This window comes from Kryptolebias marmoratus, linkage group LG7 (assembly GCF_001649575.2).
Source record: "Kryptolebias marmoratus isolate JLee-2015 linkage group LG7, ASM164957v2, whole genome shotgun sequence".
Taxonomy (NCBI): domain Eukaryota; kingdom Metazoa; phylum Chordata; class Actinopteri; order Cyprinodontiformes; family Rivulidae; genus Kryptolebias; species Kryptolebias marmoratus.
In genome coordinates this window covers 13509094-13531958 of record NC_051436.1, presented here as the reverse complement: position 1 = coordinate 13531958, position 22865 = coordinate 13509094, and the positions used below count along the sequence as shown (strand labels likewise).

Genomic DNA, 22865 nt, shown 5'->3' with positions numbered 1-22865 from the left:
AAAATCAACAAGACCAACGTCCTGTTAGCTTCATGTGATCATGGCTGACTGCAGCTGGTAGTTTCTCTTAGCCGGCATAAAAACGGATTTGTTTGAATAGCACTCGCCGGGTTGACCAACACTCATCTGCCGTCCCCAGATAAAAGGAAATTAGTTAGGATGTTGAGGAACAAGCCAGGAAACACCAAGGCTCAAGCCTGTCATGAACAGGAAACTATGGCAGCTGACCAAGAATATGAAGCCCCTGCTCCAAAACCAAAACCTTTAAGGTCGGCTGAAATTTTCAGCTGCCCACACGGACAAGCCAAAGGCCTTCCAAAGAAACATTTTATGGTCAGAAGGAACAATGATTGAGCAGTTTTGCCACACTGACACAATGTGCTTTTAAAGGAGTCAAGGTCAGGCTTTCTAACCTAAGAGCTAAGAGGAGGATGACAGAAAATTTATGTGAGGGATTCTTGTATATTTTTGTTTTGTCTGTGTTTATGGTCACCCAGAGGATATGAGTCGTTTTAATTATTGATAGAAAAATGTTCTGCTGTTTTTCCAGATTGTGCAACTGTGAGAAAGAGATTATTTTCTCTTTCTAAATGTCAAAGAGGAACAATACCCATACTGGACATGAGTCATTGTCTCTCAGAAAGCACCCAGTTTCTGTATGTGACAGACAGGAACCAGCTGACTGAGGGCTTGTTTTGCAACTCCGCCTTCAATGGATGAGTTTAGATGAACTAAGGTCAGATTTTGTGCAGTCAGTATGATTTTTTTTCTTATGCAAGAATGCAAAAATCTTGAATCTCATCGCCTTTCTTAAAATCTTTTATCAAACCTATTTATTCTACCTCTCCAACTCCTTCAGCTGCACCTCAAATCATTAACTAGATGGTTGAACTTAAAACAGTATGGTGCTAAAACTGAATGGATAAAATGGGCTAACATTTAACTTTAGGAATGTCCTTTCCACAGCCCTGACCTCAGGCCTATTGAAAACCTGTGGACTCTGCCTAAAAGCTGGGTTCATGCCAAAAAAAATTAAAAAATCTAACAATTTTAAACAACTCTACCAGTTCTGCCAAGAAAAGTGATCAAATACCCAGCCAGAATTATACCAGAAGCTTGCTGATGAATACAAAAAGTCTAGTTGAGCTGCACCTCACCAAATATTAGGGGGATTGTATAAATAGTATATATTTGAGGCTGAATGTACAATTTTGACCATGTGGATTAGAGAAAATCCACAATGAATTCAAACTTCTTGTTCAAAATGATTGAAGTTGTATGTTCATATATAAATCATTCCACTCTGGAAAAAGAAGGCTTCAAATAAATTATTAAAAGTCCAAAATCAATTCATGCACATTATGAGAGTATGTAAACCTCTAATCACAAATGTGACAAAGCATCCTGACTCTTATGGAAACCAAAGTTCCATTTAGCAGTGAGTGGTCCTTTTTTTGTGTTGCGTTCACTGAATTGTGTGTAGGTGCCAAACGGATCCTGATGAGCACCTTCATCTCAAATCCAGGCAGGCAGGAGTACACGACAAAGTCTCCATAGTAGTAGCTGTCGCCCTCCACGATGCCGTGAAGAAGAAGAGCAGGTTTCTCGCACACCACCACCTCGCAGGAAACTGACAGGATGTTCGGAGCCCAGCCTCCGCCCATCTTACCACACAGCACATAAAACAAGCCAAGAAAGTAGACGTTTACTCAAGGTTTCATGCTGACAGAGGAGACGTCTTTCATGAGTCACTGCTTTTTTGATCACAGTGATGATGAATAATATTTAACTGGCAAACAAATGTTTTATGAAATGTTTCACAAGTCTCCATTTACAAAAAAAGTGAACCAATGAAAATATAATTTCTGCATCATGTCTTTCTTGGCTGAATGAGGTTAGAAATGAGTTCACGAGGCAATCAAAGGGGGAACAGCAAAGAGACAAATGATTAACCACGTTTCCTACCTGACACTCGGCGAGAGCAGACCCCTGCAGGTAGAAGCCAGGAGGGCACGAGAGGGTGACGGTGCCCCCAACGGGAGTGAGCTCCTTCCCGCTGATCACCAGATGGGGGGTGGAGATGTTGGTGGGTAACCGGCAGGGTGCGGGGCGGCACTGGATGCTGTGTTTGGACCAGGTGCCGTCACTCTGGCAGGACAGAGAAGCTGTCTCTGAGGCTGGTTTGAACCCGTCCTCACATCTGGAGAACAGGAGACATGCAACAATTAACAATGTTGTTTATAATCTCTATAATTTTTGTTTAAGAAGTTAAAAACTAACTGCAACATAGGCTATAATAGGAATTAAACTTTGCACAAAATGTAAAGAAATCTGCGTTTGGTTGATTATTTCTTTGTTGTAAAAATGCTTTTTGGTAATAAATCTTATAGTGTTGAAAAGTCCCATTTCCTCTTGAATGGTGCCACATTTGATGGAAAATGCATTTGTGGGTTAAGCAGCAGTGTAGAGCATGTGGGCTGCGCTCAGGAAAAACATGCCAAACAGCTTATTCTGCTATTGACTCTTGTTTGGAGTTGTTGATTGGACTGGTTAATGATTAAGTCTTTAAAAACAAAAAATATGGGCCTCAGTAGCATGTGGAAGAATCATACACAGCCCCAACAGCCTGGCGCCTCTTCCTCATGCAGCTCACCAGCTTAGTCACACCTTGCTGTGGGATGGCATCCCATTCTTCATCCAGCATTTGTCACAGGTCAGCCAGTGTGCTTGTGTTGGTCACTCTTGAACAAACAGCACACTCATGCTGATCCCACAGGTGTTCAATGGGGTTGAGGTCAGGACTGCAGGCAGGCCATCCACCCTGTCCCCTTCCATATTATGAGGTAGTCTCTGATAAAGTCCACTCTGTGGGGGTGAGAGTTGTCATCTTGCAGGATAGAGTTTGGTCCCAGACTGTGGAAATATGGGATTGGCACTGGTTGCTCACAGGTGCTGACCTTCAGGCACCAATCAGGCGTTCGACTGTCAGCACCTGGGGCAGCAGAAGCTTAAGACAAGAGTCAATACCAGAATAAGCTCTTTGGCATTAGCAGAGAAGATTTGGCAAGTTCTTCCATGGGCACAACGCACATACTTAACTCTGCTGCTCAACCCGCAGATGCAGTTTCATTACAAAAGTGGCACCATTTAAGGGGAAATAAACAATCAACCAAACACAGCTTTCCTTACTTTTTGTGCAATGTTTATTTACCTGTATGTGATCTTGTTTGGGAAGGTGAAGACGTCTCCCTCCACTTGAGCATGAGCTACCACAGGTGGGCTCCCACAGCTCACTGGCTCGCAGCGAATTCTCGGTTCTCCCCACCTGCCATCTCGTCCACAGGAGAGGTGGGGGGAGCCTTTCAGCAGGTAGCCGAGTCGACACCTGTATGTCACTATGTCTGGGAATTTAGCCATCCCGCCCTGTAAGACGGCACTGAGGACGGCAGGCGGGGCAACATTGCACCTCCCTCTGCCACACACAGGTACCCCTGGGCTCCACAGCCCTCCTTTCTCACACACTGCCTGAGAAGGACCCAGCAGTTTGTGGCCCTGATTACACTGGAACTGCACTTGGTCCCCGCAGGCACGGCCATTCCCGATAACCCTTCCAAACTGAACTTCAGGCGGGGGGCATGCACAGGGCTGGCACTGGGGCACGGAGCCCTCCCAGAGGCCCTGAGAGGAGCATCGCAGCATGGGATCCCCAATCACCTCGTAGCCTTCAAAACACACATATTCCACCACATCGTTGTAGCTGAAGCTGGAGCCGTTCACGAAGCCATGACTGATGTCTTCAGGTGGGTCACAGCTAATGATGTCACAATGAGGTGGGGGTTTGTCCCAAAGTCCATTTGACTGACAAACAAGTGTAGCATCTCCAATTAGCTTGTATCCTTCATCACAGTCATACTTAACCTTGCTGTTGTAGCCAAACTCTGACCCTAACACGTGGCCATGGAGTATGGGGGAGGGCTTCCCACAATGTGCTGGTACACAAGAAAGGGATTCATGGCTCCAGGTGCCGTCAGCCTGACAGACACTTCGAGATTTCCCTTTCAACATAAAACCAGGCTGACAGCTCAGTTCAATTTCACTATTATAGATGTAAACTTTACCCTCAATGGTTACATCACTAGGCACCACTGGAGGGCCACAAGACACTGGATCACAGAGTGGCTTCGGCCCGTTCCACTTTCCATCTGCCTGGCAGGCAATGGTGTCACTACCTCTTATGACAAATCCAGGATGACACTCAAAGTGCAAAACTTCAAGATAAACGAACTCCCCACCATGAGCCGTGCCATTAATGATAGCTCCTGGATCGCCACAGGATACGGGTTGACAAACCGGGGCATCACTAGTCCATAGCTGACCTGAAACACAATGCCTCACAGGCTCCCCCACCAGCTCATACCCCTCCTCACAGGAATATCTAACCGAGCTGCCAAGCGAAGCGTCAGTCACGTTCACCCAGCCGTGCTCTGGACTGGGTGGGGTCTCGCACTCTGCTGGAACACATGATGGGGCAGTCCCGTTCCACCCCCCGTCCTCCTGACACACCAGCCTGGTCTGGCTGCTGAGCTTGTAACCTGAATGGCAACGGTACTCAATAACCGTCCCATGAAGGAAGTTTAAATCCATGGGAGAAGTTGTTATAAAATCTTTGGGATCAGATTCGGCCACCCTGACATAATCCCCAAAGTCAATATGAGGAGGCAGACCGCAGTCTGAGGGCACACACATAGGAACAGAACTAGACCAGCCGAACTCCTCGCAGGTCAGATGATCGTGGCCTACGAGCTGGAAACGTGGAAAACAGCTGTAGAAAATAGTGACGCCAAAACTGTGATCCAGACCCTCCACAAAACCATTTTCAATCGGTTGGGGTGGAGTGCAGAAAATCTGCACGCAAGCAGGCGGCTCTGAGTCCCACTCTCCATTAGCCAGGCACTTGACAGTCTCTGGGCCTTGTAGGCGGTAACCACGACGACAGGAGTAGGTAGCACTGTGACCAAACTGGAGTTTTCTATAATCCACCTTCCCGCTGGCTATCTGTTTAGGGATGGCGCATTCAACCGGACGGCAAGAAGGCACGCCGCCAATCCAGAGTCCCTTCTCCCCACAGAGGACAGTGGAGTTGCCCACCAAATTATATCCAGTCTTACAGCTGTACAGAGCTTTGCTGAGGTACATCAGACCCTGGACATCAACAATACCATTGGAAACCTCCACAGGTTGAGGACATTCAACTGGGATACATTCTGGGTAAGGAGTACTCCATTGTCCACTAGCTAAACAGGAAACAGAGGCTTCTTTTCTTAAAGTGAAGCCACCTATGCATGTGTAGGTCACCACGGAGCTAAAAGGAAATGGAGGACAGGCTGTGGACAGACCACTAAACGTAACTTCAGGGGGTGGACCACAGAACACTTGCTTACACACTGGAAAAGTGTCGTTCCACTCCTGAGAAGGGGTGCAGTGAAGGATGTGAGCTCCCTCCAGGATATAACCATCCTCACAGGATAACTCCACTGTTCCAGATTCAGAGTCCAGGCCCTTCAGGACCAGGTGGTTCTCCTCTAGTGGAGGCTCTGGACATCTGACTGGAGAGCAACGTGGGGCCTTCATCTTATCCCACTTTCCAGACTTGAGACAAGTCCAGATAGCGTCCCCGGCCAGCTCATAACCCTCATCGCAGAGATACTCCACTTTGTGGCCCACATGGAAGTCAGAACCTTTGTAGTGTCCGTGGAAGATGTCAGGAGGAGGGTCACAGGTCAAAAGGACACAGGTGGGCGGGTCGTTGTTGGACCACTGTCGGTTGGCTTGACAAACTCGCTCTGGTCGACCAATTAGTCTGAAGCCTAAATTACAGGCGTACGTCACCTTGTTATTGAAAGTGTATCGACCTCTGACCTAAAAAAAGGACGGACATATGAGATGATTTGTTCATGTATTCAAAAGAAGGGTTGAAGAGTGTCTTCTGTTTTAATTGCTCACCAGAATGTATCCATGAGTCAGTGCGGGAGGAGCTAAGCAGGAGACAGGTATGCAGGTAGGCAGAACTCCTCCCCATTCTCCATTAGCCTGGCAGACCCTCCTCTTCTCCCCTCGAATCATGAAGCCCGTCTCACAGCTGTACGCGATAATAGCTCCAAAATTGTAATTTGTCCCTCTCACGTAGCCCCGATCGATGCTCTCTGGTTTGGAGCACCTCACCGGCACACAGCCAATATCAGATGGCGAAGGCTCCCACGCCCCTCCCATCAGGCATCTGAGTGTGGCTGTGGTGTTCAGCATAAAGCCCTCCTCACATTTATAGCTCACTTCAGTGTTGCTACCATATTTGGGTTTGTTTAGTGAATCTAAAATGGAATGCGGTGGGTCAGATGGACGGAGGCAGAAGTTGGCAATGCAGAGAGGGACCTCCATGCCGTCAGGGGGGACCCACATACCCTGAGCGTTACATATTAGCTTGGTGTTGTTGCTGGCCGTGTATCCATCAGTGCAGTAGTAGCTGGCGGTGTCTCCAAACAGCTTGTGGGTCTCGTGGGGCACAGCGTGGTCAATAGTGGGCGGCGGTCCACAGGAGCGAGGCACACACTGGAGAAAGTCTTCACTCCATTGGCCATTTGGGAGACATTCTCTGGTCTCGGGGCCAATCAGAGTGTACCTGCATGTGAAGAGGAGGATCATTAGAGATGAGCAAACAAATACCAGATCGTGAAGAGTTTCCAACAGTTACAGTAAAATCATTTTTTATCATTTAATGACACTGATGATAAAGACGTTGACACAAGTAATACCAAAAGTGGCGCAGAGAAGATTCAGATGTTCCAAATACAGCAGCCAAATTTCTTTATGAGCATTAATTTCAGGTGACATGCCTAAACAACAACTTAGAAGACTCAAATCCACAATTACCCTTCTTTGCAGATATAGTGCACTTTGCTTCCCACTTCATAGTTCTCTACGACAATTTCAGCATCTGCTAGTGCTGGAGGCTTGCTGCATAGGATGCTCACACAACGAGGGACGGGCCAGCTCCACTCCCCCGTCGCTTCACAAACCACCTCCATGGAGCCCTGTGGTCTTCAAAACAAATACTTCTAAGTGTAGACAGTCACACTATGTGGTCTTTAGAGTCCCAAATACATCAAATGAACAAAAAGCCATCCTACCTGTATCCCTCCACACAGGTGTAGTTAATACTGGAGAGGTAAGTGTTTGTGTTGAAGGTGTAGTCTGCGTGTTCCACCCTTGGCGGCCCCCCGCAGGTCACCGGGTAACAGACAGGTGGCGTACCGCTCCATCTCAGGGTGAAGAGACACTGGAACTCATAGGGTATCTGAGGCAGGTAGCCCTTCTTACAGCTGAGGAGAAAAAAAAACAGGCTTGTACTTTTATTTCCCCCCCACAAAATACTAACATCTGCTTCTGTAACAGTGACACCTGGTATCGTGTGATGGAAATGATACCTGAAAGTCACCTTGCTGCCATAGGTGAAGTTGTTCCCCTTCATGACAGAGTTCTCTGGAACAGCTGGTGGCGGGCAGGAGAGGGCTAAAGGGCAAGGTTAGAAAAGTGATTAGTTACCAATGCTGTGTGTGTCATTTCAATATTTCAATTAAATCTAAATATTAATAAATCTGTTCCATCATTTATGCACAACAACATTTCACTTTCATAATTAGATGTGGCATTTTTCCTGCTATGAATTGTTGCTGTAAAACGTCAACAAAACTTTGAAAGCCAAGCTAAAGTTAACTGATTTTTGTTCCTCAAATAGTACCATTTGGTGATATTCTTGTATTACAAAAACAATCTAACTATAAAAGCAGAAAAGACTGTGGAAGAAATGAAAGAATTTTTCTCCGTTACACTATATATTTTTTACATTGTAAACGTTTTTGTTATTGCAATATGTTTCCCTTTAATAGATAAGAACAGACATGATTTACATTTTGCTGTTACTGATGTTAAAGACAAAGTTCTTGTGTTTTATGTGCATTTGATGCTTCAAACTCCACATATATAACAAACTGTACAGTGTTTTCCCTTCAAACCACAATCAGCACGGCCGTTAACAGGCTATAGCGGTCTGAACGTAACAGACTGGAACAGATCGAGTAAGTCCAGCTTCATTTCCTCTGACAGGAACAATGTGGCTCAGAGCCAAGATGGAGGCTCTGCAGCAGTCGGGCCTTTTTGGCTTATTGTTCAGCGGAAAACAAAAAGACATCTGCAGACACAGACAATCCCCCTTCATGACACTGTCTTCTGATAAGGGTTCAGGTGTGTCTGCATCTGCATGCTGCATGTATTTTCTTTTCTTTGTTTCAGACTTACTCTAATCAAGAGGAAAATACCCTCTTTTGTGGTAAAACGTCATGAAAATAAAATACTGCATATGAAAATTTAAATAAATGACTTTTTTAAAGTGGTTAAAACTCAAAGGTAAAACACATGGAAATCACCACCAACAGAACCTGAAACAGTGAGTATATATATTGTTATTTCCTACAAAAAGGCACAGATAGGATAAGTGCTTCAACACCTAAGCTCACCTCTGCAGTATGGAACAGGACTGTCCCACATTCCTGAATCCAGGCAGCGGAGTCGGGATGAGCCGACAAGCTCGTAGCCGTTATCACAACCAAACACGACTTCTCCGCCCATCAGAAAGTTGCTGCCATCTCTGTGACCAAACTCTGGAGATCCAGGGTTCTGGCACCTAACAGGCTCTGATAACACATGCATAACCACCAGGTTTATCACGGCACAAACTAAACTACTTACTGTAAAATTACATTTCTGTTCACTTGGTAACTGAACGTGGCTTTATTGAGCGCTTCAGAGTCTTGCTACCTGTGCAGTTTTTGCCGTCTCCAGAGTATGGGTGAATACAGGTGCAGGTGTAAGAGCCGTCTGTGTTCTGGCAGCTGGCGTGATCGTCACAGTCGGAGCCCAGAGCACACTCATCCACATCTGAGCACAGAAAAATGCACGCGGAAGAAAAGTATTGGTAAAATGCAGCTGATATTTTATTTATTTATTTTGCAGTTTGTAACGTTTGTTTCAGATGCAACCAGTTTGTGTTTATGTACCCAGACACGCCGGCGGATGTCCTCCCCACTTGCCGCTGTTGCTGCAGCGCACCTTGGTGTCTCCCAGCAGGTAAAAGCCTGGATTACACTGATAGACCACAAAGCTGCCAGCATGGAAATCTGTCCCCTGAAACAAGCCGTTCTCCAGAGGACGAGGAGGTCCACACGACACTCCTGCAACGCACAGGGAAACAAAACACACAACTCTTATTTGTTTGATTTTTAACAGAATTAAATGTACTGTCTCTGTTTGACTTTCTTAAAGCATGTTCATATCATGCTACAGTTTTAGCAAAAACACAAAGTACTAATCCAATTAGCACATTCATTAAAATTATGTTTTTTCCTTAATAACCTCAGATTATTGTGAGTTTGGAGCATAATATCACCAAAGAAAAGTCAACTAAATGTATAATTTCTGAAGCTGACAATCGATGTCAGGACACAACATATTCCTTGTATCTATCCCTGCTGGCCTCTCTTCCTGATTATTTTGGACATTGACCTGTTAGTGTGGGTGTAATTTGTTATCTGTTCTTGGATGTACATCACGACTACAGTGATTCATTTGCATTGAAAATCCGAGTTTTCCAGTTCTGGGCCTCACGTTCACAGCTGGGCAGAGGGTGGCTCCACTCTCCTTTATTTTGGCACTGCAGCACTGGCTCCCCCACCAGGTAGAAACCAGGATCACAGGACATCTGCACCTGAGCACCGGGGCTCACCTCCACTGAGGAGACATGCAGGTGGGGCACAGCGTTCTCCAGCTTGGGACAATCTGGGAAAAACGCAGATGGTGGATTCATCAGGTTTAAAGCTTTTCTAGAGTACATTTACGCACAGATAAACACAGTTTAACACGTAGGTTTAAATATGTGAATCTCTCCTACCAGCACAGAAAATGCTGTTGAGATTGACTTTGACTCGGCCCACCACCCCGTTAAGAAAGTCAGGCCAGGCAAGGACGTTTCCTCTGTGGGTCACATGAGAGGCTGGACAGCTGCTGGCCAGGACCCTAATCTGTAGGATGATCAGAGAAAGAAGAGCTCAGCTTGTAAATATTTAAAAAATATTCCATCCTAACATCCAGCCCTAGTGATTCGGTCACATTTAAGTAAGATTCATTACTGACACAGCACATTTTACAATACAGCGACCACAGAGGGTGCAATCAGTTCTAAAAACAACCAGAACAAATATTACTTTACAGAAAAAAATTACCCATACAGCATCCTGGAAATTTTCTGATCAATACAAGACAATCCTTGTCAATAAAAAGTGTTATTTTTATTGATGTTAATACTATTTATAAAGTATTTTCTTTTTAAACACAGAGACATCCAGATCATTACTGGGTTCATCTCATCGTGGCTCAGGATACTTTACACTCACACTATCAATTGAATGCAACTTAAAGTGTTCAGTTTGTCGTTTGCTTCTCCCATCAGTGATCAGATCACCCAAGACAAATGTCAGGTCTGAACACAGTTTTATAAAAACACGGGGTGAAATCTTCTTAAGCTAAACCGACAGAAATATCAAAGACTCATCATTTACCTGCTGGGGAGTGAGAACCCGATCCCAGATGTTGAGCTGACTGATGGACCCAACAAAAGACTCAACAGGGTTGAAGCCTTCTCCCTTCTGATCCTGGTCCTGACCTAAAACAAGTGCCCCCCCACCTAAAGAAAACAGTTAGGACTGAGGTTAACAACTCCAAAGTAAGAAAGTGAACCCTTGAGAAAAAACTCTTTGTTTAAAAAAGAAACATCTGTGTGCGCAGAACTGTAACCGGGCTGAGGATAGCACTACACCTGGGATAGTGGTGCCGACTGACAGGTCTTTGCCTCCGTCTGAGGGCCTCCCGTTGATGTAGATTCTCCAGTCTCCGTCCCAGCTCCTCCAGGATACGCCGATGTGGAACCACTGACCCGTGTTCACAGCGGGACAGTCAGTGATCCGCTCCTTCCCATTCACATACAGCACCCACCTGCAGGCGAAACGGACAAAACAGCTGTTAGAAAAAACCCCCAAATGGATTGTGGAAATGACCTTTTATAAACGTTATTGCACCACTGACCCGTTATAGTCTATCAGAAGGAAAGCGTTGTCACTGCCTTCCACAGCGTAGGAGACAGGTGTGCCATAATTATTGGTGTCTGTCGACCTCATCCAGAAGGTGCAGGTGATTTCTGTCAGCGCCGGCATTACTCCGTCCATCATCACATAATCGTGGATACCAGACACCTCAAAGTCCAGGTTGAAGGCAGAGGACATTTCTGGGAGGACATACAGGAAATTTATTTCTAAACAAAACATTTCTGTAAGCCAAGTATGTGTAGCTACGAGAATAAATGCTTAAAAACTCGGTGAATTAAAAATGCACTCTCAAGATGTGCTTTAATAACACAACACGACCACACGTAAATGACACTTTATTATCTTTTTCTCAGGTTTCCTCCTCTTTAGTTGCCACGGTGATGCGTTATCTGTCTTATACAGTAGTACCTGTCTCACACCTGGTTCCATTGAACCCAGGGAGGCAGCGGCAGGTAAAGGACCCCAGGCCGTCGAAGCAGCTGGCCCCGTTCACACAGGGGTTAGGATCGCACTCGTCCACGTCCACCTCGCACAGTCGACCTCGAAAGCCCTCCACACACTGACACCTGAGACAAAGACGTGTATTAGCTCCTCTTTTTCACCGGAGATCAGTTTCTGAGAACACACTGCATCAAGAAAAGTCAGCATTTAAGAACAGAAATCTAACTGTGCTGAGATGTAACAATACTTCTTGATAATTAAGACCGATCTGCAGAAAGTTGCTCCAATCAGTACAATTAACATTCCTTTTACCTGTAACTGTTAACAGCATCGATGCATGAGCCTCCGTGGAGACAAGGTGCACTGTAACAGTCATCAATGTTGATCTCGCAGCGATCCCCGGAGAACCCAACGGCACAGTTACAGCTGTAACCACCCGTCAGGTCTTCACACACACCGCCGTTCAAACACGGGTTGGACAGGCACTCGTTGATTTCCAGTTCACAGCGAGACCCTGAGCAAAAGTAGGAAGGAGGTTAGAGATTATTCACATGGTTGATTCCCTTAAAGCGGTGGTACATAATCCTGGTCCTGGAGGGGCTTCTATCCTGCATGTTTTAGGTGTTTCTGCTGTGACACACCTGATCTGAATGGCTGAGTGATTAACAGGCTTCTGCTGAACTTTAAGACCTGCTGAAGAGCAGAGAAACAACTAAAACATGCAGGATGGTGGCCCTTGACTACCAGGATTGAAAACATCTGCCTTAAAGGTTAGTTCAGATCTTTTGGAGTGAGGTTCACAAAAACTACTATAGAATTACTGAGATTAGTTTTAAGATTTAGTCGTTAGCTGGTCATTCCAATAAAAATCAAACTAATTTCCAATCTAAGGTGGTTCAAGGAGCTATCAACAACAGGTAAGATATTAATTGTTTCTAACTTTTCCACAAAACCTACAGACTCAGGTTAAGTGTTGCCCTAATTGTCTTCTGGTCAGTCTGAGAAACATCTTTTCAATTTAGGCGATGATGACTAACCTGTGAAGCTGTCTGTGCAGCTGCAGATGAACTTGTTGACTTCATCCACACACACGCCTTCATTCAGACACGGGGAGGAGACGCACTCATTTACCTCGGCTTCACACAGAGAGCCTGAATCAAACAGACAGAATTCCTTTCATAACCTTGACCTGTGAAACTGGCTTTCCTTTGTTAAAAAAAAAAAGAAATCAGAAGCTTTCCTTCCTCATAGAGCTCCTACCTAAAAAGCCAGGCTTGCACTGACACTGGAAGTCTCCCATCCCGTCCTTACACAGGCCTCCATTCTGGCACGGAGCAGAGTCACACTCATTTATGTCGATCTCGCACTTTGCACCTGAAGGACAAATACCACAGGCTGACTCTAACAGCCATCGGAACAGCGACAAACCACCCCTCATGTGGCTCGGGCGAATACCAACAATATTACAACAGAATAATAGCATTCTGGTTGCAGCAGCTACAGCTACAGAAGTTGACGATGTCTGGTGTTGTACCTGTGAACCCAGGCGTACAGGTGCAGACATAACCAGCTCCAACCTCCTCACATGTTCCCTTATTCTGACAGGGATTCAAGAAGCACTCATGGAAAACCTGCAGGGATAATTAATCAGACTTCTTTACACCTGGGGAAAAAAAATCACTCACGTTTACTAAAAGTCTGGTTTTCAGTGCACTAACTCATTTGTGCCACATGGGTACCTGTAAATACTGTATTTGTACACCGTATAGTTATGCTCTTGCAAGTTTACAGTTTGTTTCAGAATATATTAGAATTAGTTATATACAACTTACACAAAAATTACACCTTGAATCATTTATGAAACATTTGAAATGCAGAAACAGTATGTGATGAAGTACATCCTTATTGTGGTCCACCTTTATAAGAGCAGAGGTTTGGGCAGTTTGCTGCTCTGGAGCATACAGGTGAGTGTTAACATAAAAGAAAGAAGTAAGACATTTATTTATTAACCTTTATTTAACCAGCAACTGTTTATGTTCAATAAACTGTGGAGGATAATTAAACTATTTCCAAACATTTGGGAGTCAGTTCTCTAAATTAATTAAGCTGAATTAATCTCAAATGAAAAAGGCTAAAGTTCATGACAATACAATTAATAAAAAGTCTGAACAAACAGTGGAAAGTGAAAGGCTCTCCTCTTAAAAAATGCACGGCAGCACGCGTTAGATTTGTAAAATTGGATTTGAACAATATACAAACGTTCTGGAACCATGTTTTTTTGCACAGTCAATACTATAGTGGAGGCGTTTGCCCTCCACCTCATGCCAACAGTCAAGCACGGTGGTGGAGGGGTGATGATTTGGGCTTGTTTTGCAGCCACAGAGTTAACCATAAATAACGCCCACAAACCTCAATGAACTGAAATAATGTTATAAAGAAGAGTGGGCCAACGTTCAGTCACATTGTGAGAGACTGATAAAGTTACAACTCTCTAGAGTTAGTTTTTGGTTAATAAACAATGTGTCGTGGTGTTGTTTATTATGTAACTTACATTTGTTTGAAGTGTAAGTTTAGAAAAGAAGAGGACTAACCTGACTGCTGGCTTGGTAGTCCTCACTGACCTCCACTTCTGGAGCAGCAGTAACACTTTCCTCCTTAGCAAGAAAGCTCGACCCAAAACCTGACAATGATACCCAGAAACAAACACAATATTAACAAATGCAAGTTGGGAGAAAAACATCAAGGATCGTTGGCTTTGTGGTGCTGCATAGCCAAGATGACTGTGTCCACTTTGTGTTTACTTTATCCTTGATAACAGACCCAGAAACATAAAAAGTCAAGATATGTAGCCCGGCAGACTCACTGGAGCAGCGCTGTATGCTGGACGCCCCTGTGATCGTCGTGGTTCCATAAAAAGGACAGGAGAGGCAATAGGAGCGCCCGTGGTCAGGCTGGTAATAATCTCTTGGACAGGGGTAACAGGGAACCAGGCCTGTACGAGAGAAATGACCCGCCTTGCAGGGAACTGTAAAAGAGAGACCAGTAGAAAAGTGAAATAAGGGCTCATAAATAAGGAAATAAAGTGCCGCAGTCATCCCAAATTGTTACAAAAAATAACATTTATAGGTGGAAAAAAAACAAACTTACAGCCAATGTTTTAATGGCTTTTTGTGTATTTTAATAAAAACATCTTAACTAAGTTTTTCACTTTTCCACGTCTATCCACACAACTCTTTCTTTTCCATTTCTAAATTTGTGAGATTTGAATACAAATACCAAATTCTAAAATAAAGATATTTGCTTACAAACATATGCAAACATATTAGTTCTGATCCCCATTGCTGTTCTGCAGAAGTCAAGTATTTTCAAGCCAAATTAAACATAAAATGATAGCACAATAAGGATGTGTATTCTGTAATGTCAAACTGCATCACCTCCACACTCTGTGTCATCCACGGCTCCTCTGGTGACGGTGGAAGTCCCACCAGGACACACCAGACACTTTCTGGCGCCGTAACCCGGCTGGAAGTGGCCGAGCGGGCACGACTCGCAGATCTCCAGCCCATTCAGAGAGTGACTGCCAGGTTTACACTGACCTGCAGGGACAAGAGAAATACATCAAACCAACTGTAGTTTTAACAAACTGTGCCTTGAATATCTATTTACATGTAAACACTGGTATAAAACTTCTCATTTCATTCTTAAATTATGCTAAACTTTTACATAAGTTTACCAACTGAAAGATGCAGAGATGGCTGTTTGTGCATGAAACGCACCTTTGCACTCAGTGACGCTGCGGGAGTGCAGGTAGGCTGTGGAGGTTCCTTCAGGACAGGACTTACACTCCAGCTGACCCTCCTGGTCCTGGTAGGACCCCAACCAGCAGCTCTCACACTCATTATATTCCAGAGAAAAATAAGTTCCGACAGGACACTGGACTGCAAAAGAACTTACGATCAGTGACTTCCTGAGAAACGTGTATGTATTTTAGATTTTGTAATGTAGGTTTAGGTGGATGCAATCTCTTTTCAACCGTACCACACATTCTGCCCTTGAGCACCGAGCCCGGTCTGCAGAACAGAGAGGCCTTCTTGCTCTCCAGCGATCTGGGATCGGAAACGATCATTTCTGAAGACAGGTGAAAGCTGGACAGCGGCTGCTTGGCCAGAGTCCGTTTCAGGCGGTTGGTCAGGTGCTCCAGTGTCCGCAGGAGCCTCTTCTGATTGGCCACCTCTACGGAGTCGTTCCTCGACAGAGGCAGAGGGATGCTTGCTGGGAGAATGGACACCGTTTAACGTGCTGAACTGCAGCAACAACCGGCGGCAACAAAAGCAAAACTGGGAAAAACCCTTTGATGCAGAAACGTTTGCCTACCTGTGATGTTGAAATAGATCTGGATCTTATGGTCTCTGGTGGGGCCGGTGATCTTCCTGCTCCTCTTTGTGCGGAGATGAGGTTTCCTGCTGTTGTCCTGCTGCCGGCTGCCTGTGGCGAAGCCCGACTCAAAGTAGGCGTAGTCCTGCGAGCCCTGAGAGCCATAACTGTTGCCCCAACCACCTGGAGCTGTTTGTAAGGCAACAAGACGGAAGAATGACGGCCTGATAAGACGTATAATAGGTTGAATGTTTTTAGTTATTAGTAGCTGTTAATCCTACCGATAGAAAATCCATTTTCATAGTCGTAATTATACTCCAGACAGTGACCCTGTGACATCACCTCCAGCTTGCAGGTGATTTCGTCGCTGCTACAAATGCTGGGGAGCTGCAGAAAAGTAAATAAATAACAACTGTTGCATATGTTTGAGTTTATCCACAGCTAATCAGAGTGTGTGCGTCTTCAGGTCCTCACCATGCCTCCTAGTTTAGCGTTAAAGTGCCCAGCAAATGACTTGACCAGATCTGCGTCGTCACATCGAGACGCTTTAAACATCATCTCAAAGGGCTTATAGCCATTGTTTGCCATACGGTTCACTGGGAAAGAAAAGCAGCAAGGACAGAGAAAACTTTATTTGAAATCGCTGCCAAAAATCAATGCCAACCCCCCTATCAGGAATGTATTTGTAAAACCTGGTAACAGATCATCATGAGCTGCACTCACATGAGCAGTCAGGTCTGTCCGGAGAGTACGGGGGCTCCCACACACCGTTGTGGGCGCAGAAGTAGCTGTGCACCGCATCCTGAGCGAAGCTGTAACCGTCCTTACACTGCAGGGTGCAGTTCACGCCTTCATCTTCTTCGGAGCAAATGAACTCTCCGTTTACAGGAACGTACGGTTGGTCACACGTTGTCCCTGCACAAAACACAGCCCGGTACTGATTATTATCCTACAGAGAACACATCCACAGTGACAAACATGCAGCATTACATACATTTTCAAGCTAATTCATTCATTCATTTCTCAACTCAAACACTTTATGATAAACGTTGGCAAAGAGCCAAGCAGGAGTTGGCACTTTGGACTGCTCTGCTCAGGTGTTATCCACCAAGGAATAATCTGAAAATTTACAGCCAATCCGAGCGATTCCTCAGCTTCAGCCCAGCGTGGGAACAGGAAGTTAAACTCAGGACTTTCTACTGCTGCCTGTTTCAGAACTGGATTCATTCAGACCCATTCTGACGATCAGTTTTTGACCATAAATTGGTAACCAGTAGACCGATTTGAAAAATTCAAATTGTATTGGATTTGTCTTTAAAAGAGCTATCTAATGGTATCATTAGAGCACAAGCTTCTGTCAAGACCCATTTCCATTGTGATGTAATGTGACTGATGACATCATTATTGTTGTGTGTTGAGGAACTCTGAGGGGGCAAACCTCTACCTAGGTCATAGTGTCAATAAAAAAAGAGCAGGATCATGATCCTCTTACAACTTTTCTCAAAATGTCATAATTTCTTCTTTGCGACAACCTCAACATTTCCTGAAAATTTCACTACTCATTAATTTTTGAGTAATCTTGTACACAGACAAACAAACACTACCGACAACGATAACAAAACACACAAGTTTGAGGTCTTTCTGATATGATGTGCCTGTATGATACCTTGCACAGTTACAGTCAGGTTACACGTGCGGCTGTTCCCTGCAGCATCAGTCGCAGTGTACTGGACCACAGTCTCTCCTATGGGGAACAGCGAGCCTGGACTGTGGCTGCTGGTTACTGTGAGGCGACCACCTGAAATAAACAAACAAACGGAAAAAAGAAATAAACATGAAACCACTAAAATAAGTCAAATCACAATTCTTCAAATTGTTCAGCGTAATCTGAGTGTAACTTATTACTAATATAACAGTACAACAGAGAACTGCCAATGCTAGAAATCCTTATTTTCTTCATACGTTGCGAAATAAAAAATGGTGTCAAAATAACAGTTAAAGTAAGCAAGTAGAACAGTACGTCCAAATAAAACCACAAACTCATCACAAACATACAAACTCTGTTAATGAAAGCTGCATATGTCGTTTGTTGTCACAAATGCCTGATTATTTAGGATTCTTGAAAATCTGGCATCAAAATGCTTTTCTATAAATCCTGTAGAGGGCAGCATTGGCTTTGGTGCTTCTGGGCCGGAAGTGGCTCAGGAGGTAGGGGTTTGAGTCCCCGCTCCGTCCGTCTCAGCCGTTGTGTCCTTGGGCAGGACTCTTCACCCGCCTTGCCTACTGGTGGTGGTCAGAGGGCTCGGTGGTGCCGGTGTGATGGCAGCCTCACTTCTGTCAGCCCGCCCCAGGGCAGCTGTGGCTACAATGTAGCTCACCGCCATCAGTGGATGAATGGGTGAATGAATGATTGTAGTGTGAAGCCCTTTGGGGTCCTTGGACTAGATAAAGTGCTCTACAAGTGCAGACCATTTACCATTCTTTCATAGTTCAGGACTACGTGAGTCACTCTTCAGTAAATCAGAGCAGTTGTGTTAAACAGAAATATAAATTCTCTTTGAATGACTTGAATAGAGGTAATGAATACAAAGCGATGGAAACAGAGCTATAACAAACCACTGTGATGAAAGGAGTGTGTGTTGCTGTGTGTGTGTGTGTGTGTGTGTGTGTGTGTGTGTGTGTGTAATGCTCTCCAACTTGTCTGCAGTGTGACACACAGGTTGTGGAACAATGAGAACATCTGTAAAGTGTGAGAGACACAGAATTCACCGAAAGGAGGAGAAAATGAGTGATTATTGTTAACAGTAGCAACATCGTTCCAGGAAGGCTGACAAACGTCTGGCCGTCTGGAGTCTCCCTTTATATTTATCCTTGGCGTATGTGTGTGTATTTGTATGTGTGCGCCTAACGAGTCGGGGCTATATATAGGAGCTGGCATCAGGGTGTGGGCCTGGAAAAACAAAACACTGACGTCGAAGCAGCGCTGGGCTGACGTCGTGAGGACCCGGCGCTGCCGCAGCAGCCTGTTATTACAGTGGATGCATGGGTGTGTGTGTTATTGAGGGCGTTTGTTACTGAGGGGGGGGGCACCTCCGCAGACAGGTGGGGAGTGATCAGTTTGACTTGTTAGTGAGTGAGATGTGTGGTTTGGGGCCCGTGCCTGGCTGAGTTTGTGCTCTCGTACAAACACATGCTGCGCTGGAGCGCGGTCAGTGTTACTCGTGTGTAACAAAAAACGGCGGCGTTAGTGAACTGTATTCATCTGACTGCAATGCCTGAAGAACTCGGGTTTGTTGTCTGTCAACACTTGAGCTGCTTTGGAACAGCTAGAGGGCCAAGAGGAAGCCATCCAAGGGTAGAATATTTAGTCTGTGAGGTAAAATGACCTTCAAGTGCTCCTCTACTGATCGTTTATTAGGTCTTTATAACGAGGTGCTCAACACAGCTTCGTTATCTCTTAAACTACTCTTCAAGAGGATATCTGTTTCCATCCACTTCAAAGAGCACTGAACGAAACAGATTGTTTGGTGATTGGATTTTATTTTACAGAGAGACAGCTGAAAAATAACCCACGATTAAAAGAATCACCAAGTCACTACATTGGCTTTGGTGTCCATCGCTAAACGCTTCATCATCGTGACAATTTAAATAAGAACACACTGGGAAAACAACTTTTTCTTGGCGTCTCACCAACTCCAATTGGCCTCATTTTAAATAAAAACTGAAGCATTTTTTTAAACATCAGCAATTTAGTCTGGATTCACTTCTGTCTCTTTTTTAAACTGTTAAGTTAGTAGAGTAGTGTTAAGTTAGAATTATGAGCTCTGTTTGTATTTTTTAAAGGGATATTTGGATTTTCTGAAGTGATTGTCTGTTGAGTTCTTATCAGTAATCAGTATCTTACCTGTAGTAGATATCACTCAGTCTGAACTGTCTGGTAGACTTTATGATGATGGAGTCAAGCTGACGGTTAGTCTGAGATAAAGTGCATTTCTGTCTTAAAACAACTCAAATCTCAAACATTTTGGAGGGGTTCAATGAAAATTGTATTTTCTAACCATTTACAGCACTGTCACTTCTGAATGAGATGGTTACTTATGTAGAAACCTTTGGTTACTTGCACTGAAGGCTGAGTCAGTCTGCAGTCCGTTCCCAGGACTGTTGCAAATCGGAACATGTTAGGCATGACCGGGCAAAGAAACTATCTGATGGAAAAGAAAGGCGAGGTACAAATCTATAAAGCAGCTTTTCCCTCGAACTGCTATAAAACTTTGAAGTATTACATCACATTATTTTCCATCAGATGGTTACTCAGCCCGATTATTTCTTACGATCATAAACGTTACCTGAACCATTACGGGTAAGGGATGTAAATAACCATCCGATGCACACGTGACAGCAGCGTAAAGGATCAGGAAACAGGGTTTGCATGGGCCGCTACAAAGTCTTTGAGATTAAAGTTGTTTTAATGTAGAAGAAATCTGCTTTTGAACTGGTCCCTCTTTGACGAACCGTTAGCTCGTCTCCTCCAATCGAAACTTCTGCTTCATATTTCAAACTGATAACACGCTGAGTGATATCTACTGCAGGTAAGACCACTTCAAAATGTCAGAAATATCCCCTTAAACTGTTTTCCTTTTTACATAACTGAAAGGCCCATTTAGGGATGAATATTACAAATTAGTTGAAGCTATAGATGCTATAGTTTACAGTAATTATTGTTGCTAAACATGCATGAACAACATTTCTACGTGCTTTGTTGTCGTGTTTCCACACTTGCAGATGAAAACCTTGGAATAACTCGATATAAAACTGAACAAATTGTTCTCCGGGGTTTCACTCAGGCGTGATTATAGACTCACTTTTCCTTTGTGGTACTTAAATCAGATCACGTTTCATGTAAATCAACCTAGTTTTCCAAACACTGTCAATAATGATTCCTTTACCTCCTGGTAAATTTGTCCAAAGCTTGACTTTTTTATGGACCTAACACGGTTTTATTGCTAAAACAACTTTCTGGCTAAAAGCTTCCTTTTCCAGGTTATCTCTTCTTCGTCTTTTATTGGCCTCCTCGATATTTTCCTTTCAGACATACATTTTCCTACATCCTAATGATGTGCATGACATCATTTCACTTGTCCATCAAAGGGTTTAGGTTAGTACAGATCCCAAGAAAGTGAACATTGCATGCCTTTTGGGGCCGGATGAAAAAAAAAAAGTTGTTCAGGTATACGTCTCAAACTGACAGGAATGTACAAAAGTGTTCATTTTAGGAAACATATAAACCTATGTTCATGCATGTTCGCTTTAAGAACGAGGATAATCCTTTAAGTAGTCTGTATCTGCATGAAAACAGTCTTTAGACATGATGACGAAAACAGAAGCAAGGATGAGGTACAATCAAGCCAAATATGAAGTTGAGACGTTCATTAAAGTGGTGGATAGAAAGGTTATGTGTTTAATTTGGTGTTATAAGTACCGCAACTGCAAAATAAACAAATGAAACTGAGTGGAAAACTAAAGCCGAGGCTGCCTGTAATGAAAATCTGGAGACCTGGCCTTCGAACAAATCCAGGGAAAACAAATTTTTATCTGCAAGTAAAACAAACACCTGCAGCTATATTTAAGGACTACGATTACATATTTTTAAAAAACATTGTTTTAAAGTTAAAAAAAAGAAGATACTGTAAAATCTGGCACATGATTATCTTGCTTCGTGAGGTGTAAGTCGTATCGACTGTGTATGTATCCTTGAACAGAAAAAAGTCCAGATGAAAGACGTCTTAGTGAAACTGATTTGTTTTCAGATGAATTCGGTTTAATTTCCACTTTAACATACTGCGCCTGACTTGACCTCACAGCGTTCACGTGGAGGTCAAAGCACAGGTGCACACATCCTGTATGCTTTTAGAATTACTTGTTTATTTCGAGGGAAAGAAATAAGCATCGTTTGGATCAGTGTTTACACATCTGACACCAAGTCACCCCAGAGGCATCATGGGTAATGGAGTTCTCATTTTGATCCGAAGTATTGAGGTTGAACCAACATTAGCTACAGTTAAAAAAATGTTAAAATTCACTCATATTTCTACACTTTAATTAGAGCTATAGAATAATACAAACGCCTGTGATTGGGATATTTTTGTTAAATACTACAGTTGTGATAAAGCTACGTTTTTGTCACTCTTGTCGTCATGACACTTCAGCCTCTCAGCTACTGTCATCTAAGCCTGGTGTCCATATCGAGGGCAGTGATCTGTCCTTTGCAGTACTAACACACGTTGATATTGTGATGGTGATAAACTGTCTGTATATTATGCGGCGCACACTCAAACGTCGCTTGTTATCGTTTGATTTCAGCTTCAGGATAGCCAGCGAAAGCACACAACGATGACAGATCCTCTAAAGTGGTGTTACCACGCGTGTTTTTCTCTTGGAGTGTCAGGGCAATGATTAAAGCCAAAGCAGATTCCAAATGATTTCAACAGTTATTATAAGCCTGCGTGTGCGCTCACATAATTATACAAATGCCTGCGAACTATGGATGGAATGAGAGCACATTCCCACAAAAAAAACAAAATTTTTCATGGAAATAACACCTGTGTTTCTCCACTACCTCCATCTGTTTTAACATTAATGGCATTAGCAGATGCTATAACCACTTCATCTGTCCTCTGGTGCTATTCTCTGTCTTCCTCCTAAAACACAGACAAATACAGTATCCAGTGTCTCTCTCCATGCGCACGCAGACAGCCCCCTCCCGAATCCATTTTTCCAATCACCCGTTGGAAAAGATCCTGTTTGACTATAATCGGTGGAGACAGAGGCTGGAGCGCAGTG

General features: G+C 44.0%; 1 protein-coding gene across 3 annotated transcripts in view; it reads right to left on the bottom strand.

Moving 5' to 3' along the window:
* The window catches only part of svep1 (sushi, von Willebrand factor type A, EGF and pentraxin domain containing 1), a 102139-nt gene that overhangs the window by 13174 nt on the left and 66100 nt on the right, over nt 1-22865 (bottom strand). For all 3 annotated transcript variants that reach the window (XM_017433179.3, XM_025009853.2, XM_017433178.3), the window contains exons 11-40: nt 17692-17823; nt 16749-16940; nt 16500-16621; nt 16307-16412; nt 16026-16214; nt 15690-15923; nt 15428-15589; nt 15086-15247; nt 14515-14676; nt 14243-14331; nt 13186-13282; nt 12912-13025; nt 12689-12802; nt 11964-12165; nt 11619-11776; nt 11191-11389; nt 10925-11100; nt 10668-10792; nt 10001-10130; nt 9718-9888; nt 9111-9284; nt 8872-8991; nt 8571-8747; nt 7482-7566; nt 7185-7376; nt 6928-7095; nt 6004-6676; nt 3212-5919; nt 1966-2200; nt 1509-1664 (exon numbers count right to left, since the gene is read on the bottom strand). In XM_017433179.3, the coding sequence (XP_017288668.1) occupies nt 1509-1664; nt 1966-2200; nt 3212-5919; nt 6004-6676; nt 6928-7095; nt 7185-7376; nt 7482-7566; nt 8571-8747; nt 8872-8991; nt 9111-9284; nt 9718-9888; nt 10001-10130; nt 10668-10792; nt 10925-11100; nt 11191-11389; nt 11619-11776; nt 11964-12165; nt 12689-12802; nt 12912-13025; nt 13186-13282; nt 14243-14331; nt 14515-14676; nt 15086-15247; nt 15428-15589; nt 15690-15923; nt 16026-16214; nt 16307-16412; nt 16500-16621; nt 16749-16940; nt 17692-17823 (7724 nt within the window). The remainder of the gene's footprint in view (nt 1-1508; nt 1665-1965; nt 2201-3211; nt 5920-6003; nt 6677-6927; nt 7096-7184; nt 7377-7481; nt 7567-8570; nt 8748-8871; nt 8992-9110; nt 9285-9717; nt 9889-10000; nt 10131-10667; nt 10793-10924; nt 11101-11190; nt 11390-11618; nt 11777-11963; nt 12166-12688; nt 12803-12911; nt 13026-13185; nt 13283-14242; nt 14332-14514; nt 14677-15085; nt 15248-15427; nt 15590-15689; nt 15924-16025; nt 16215-16306; nt 16413-16499; nt 16622-16748; nt 16941-17691; nt 17824-22865) is intronic.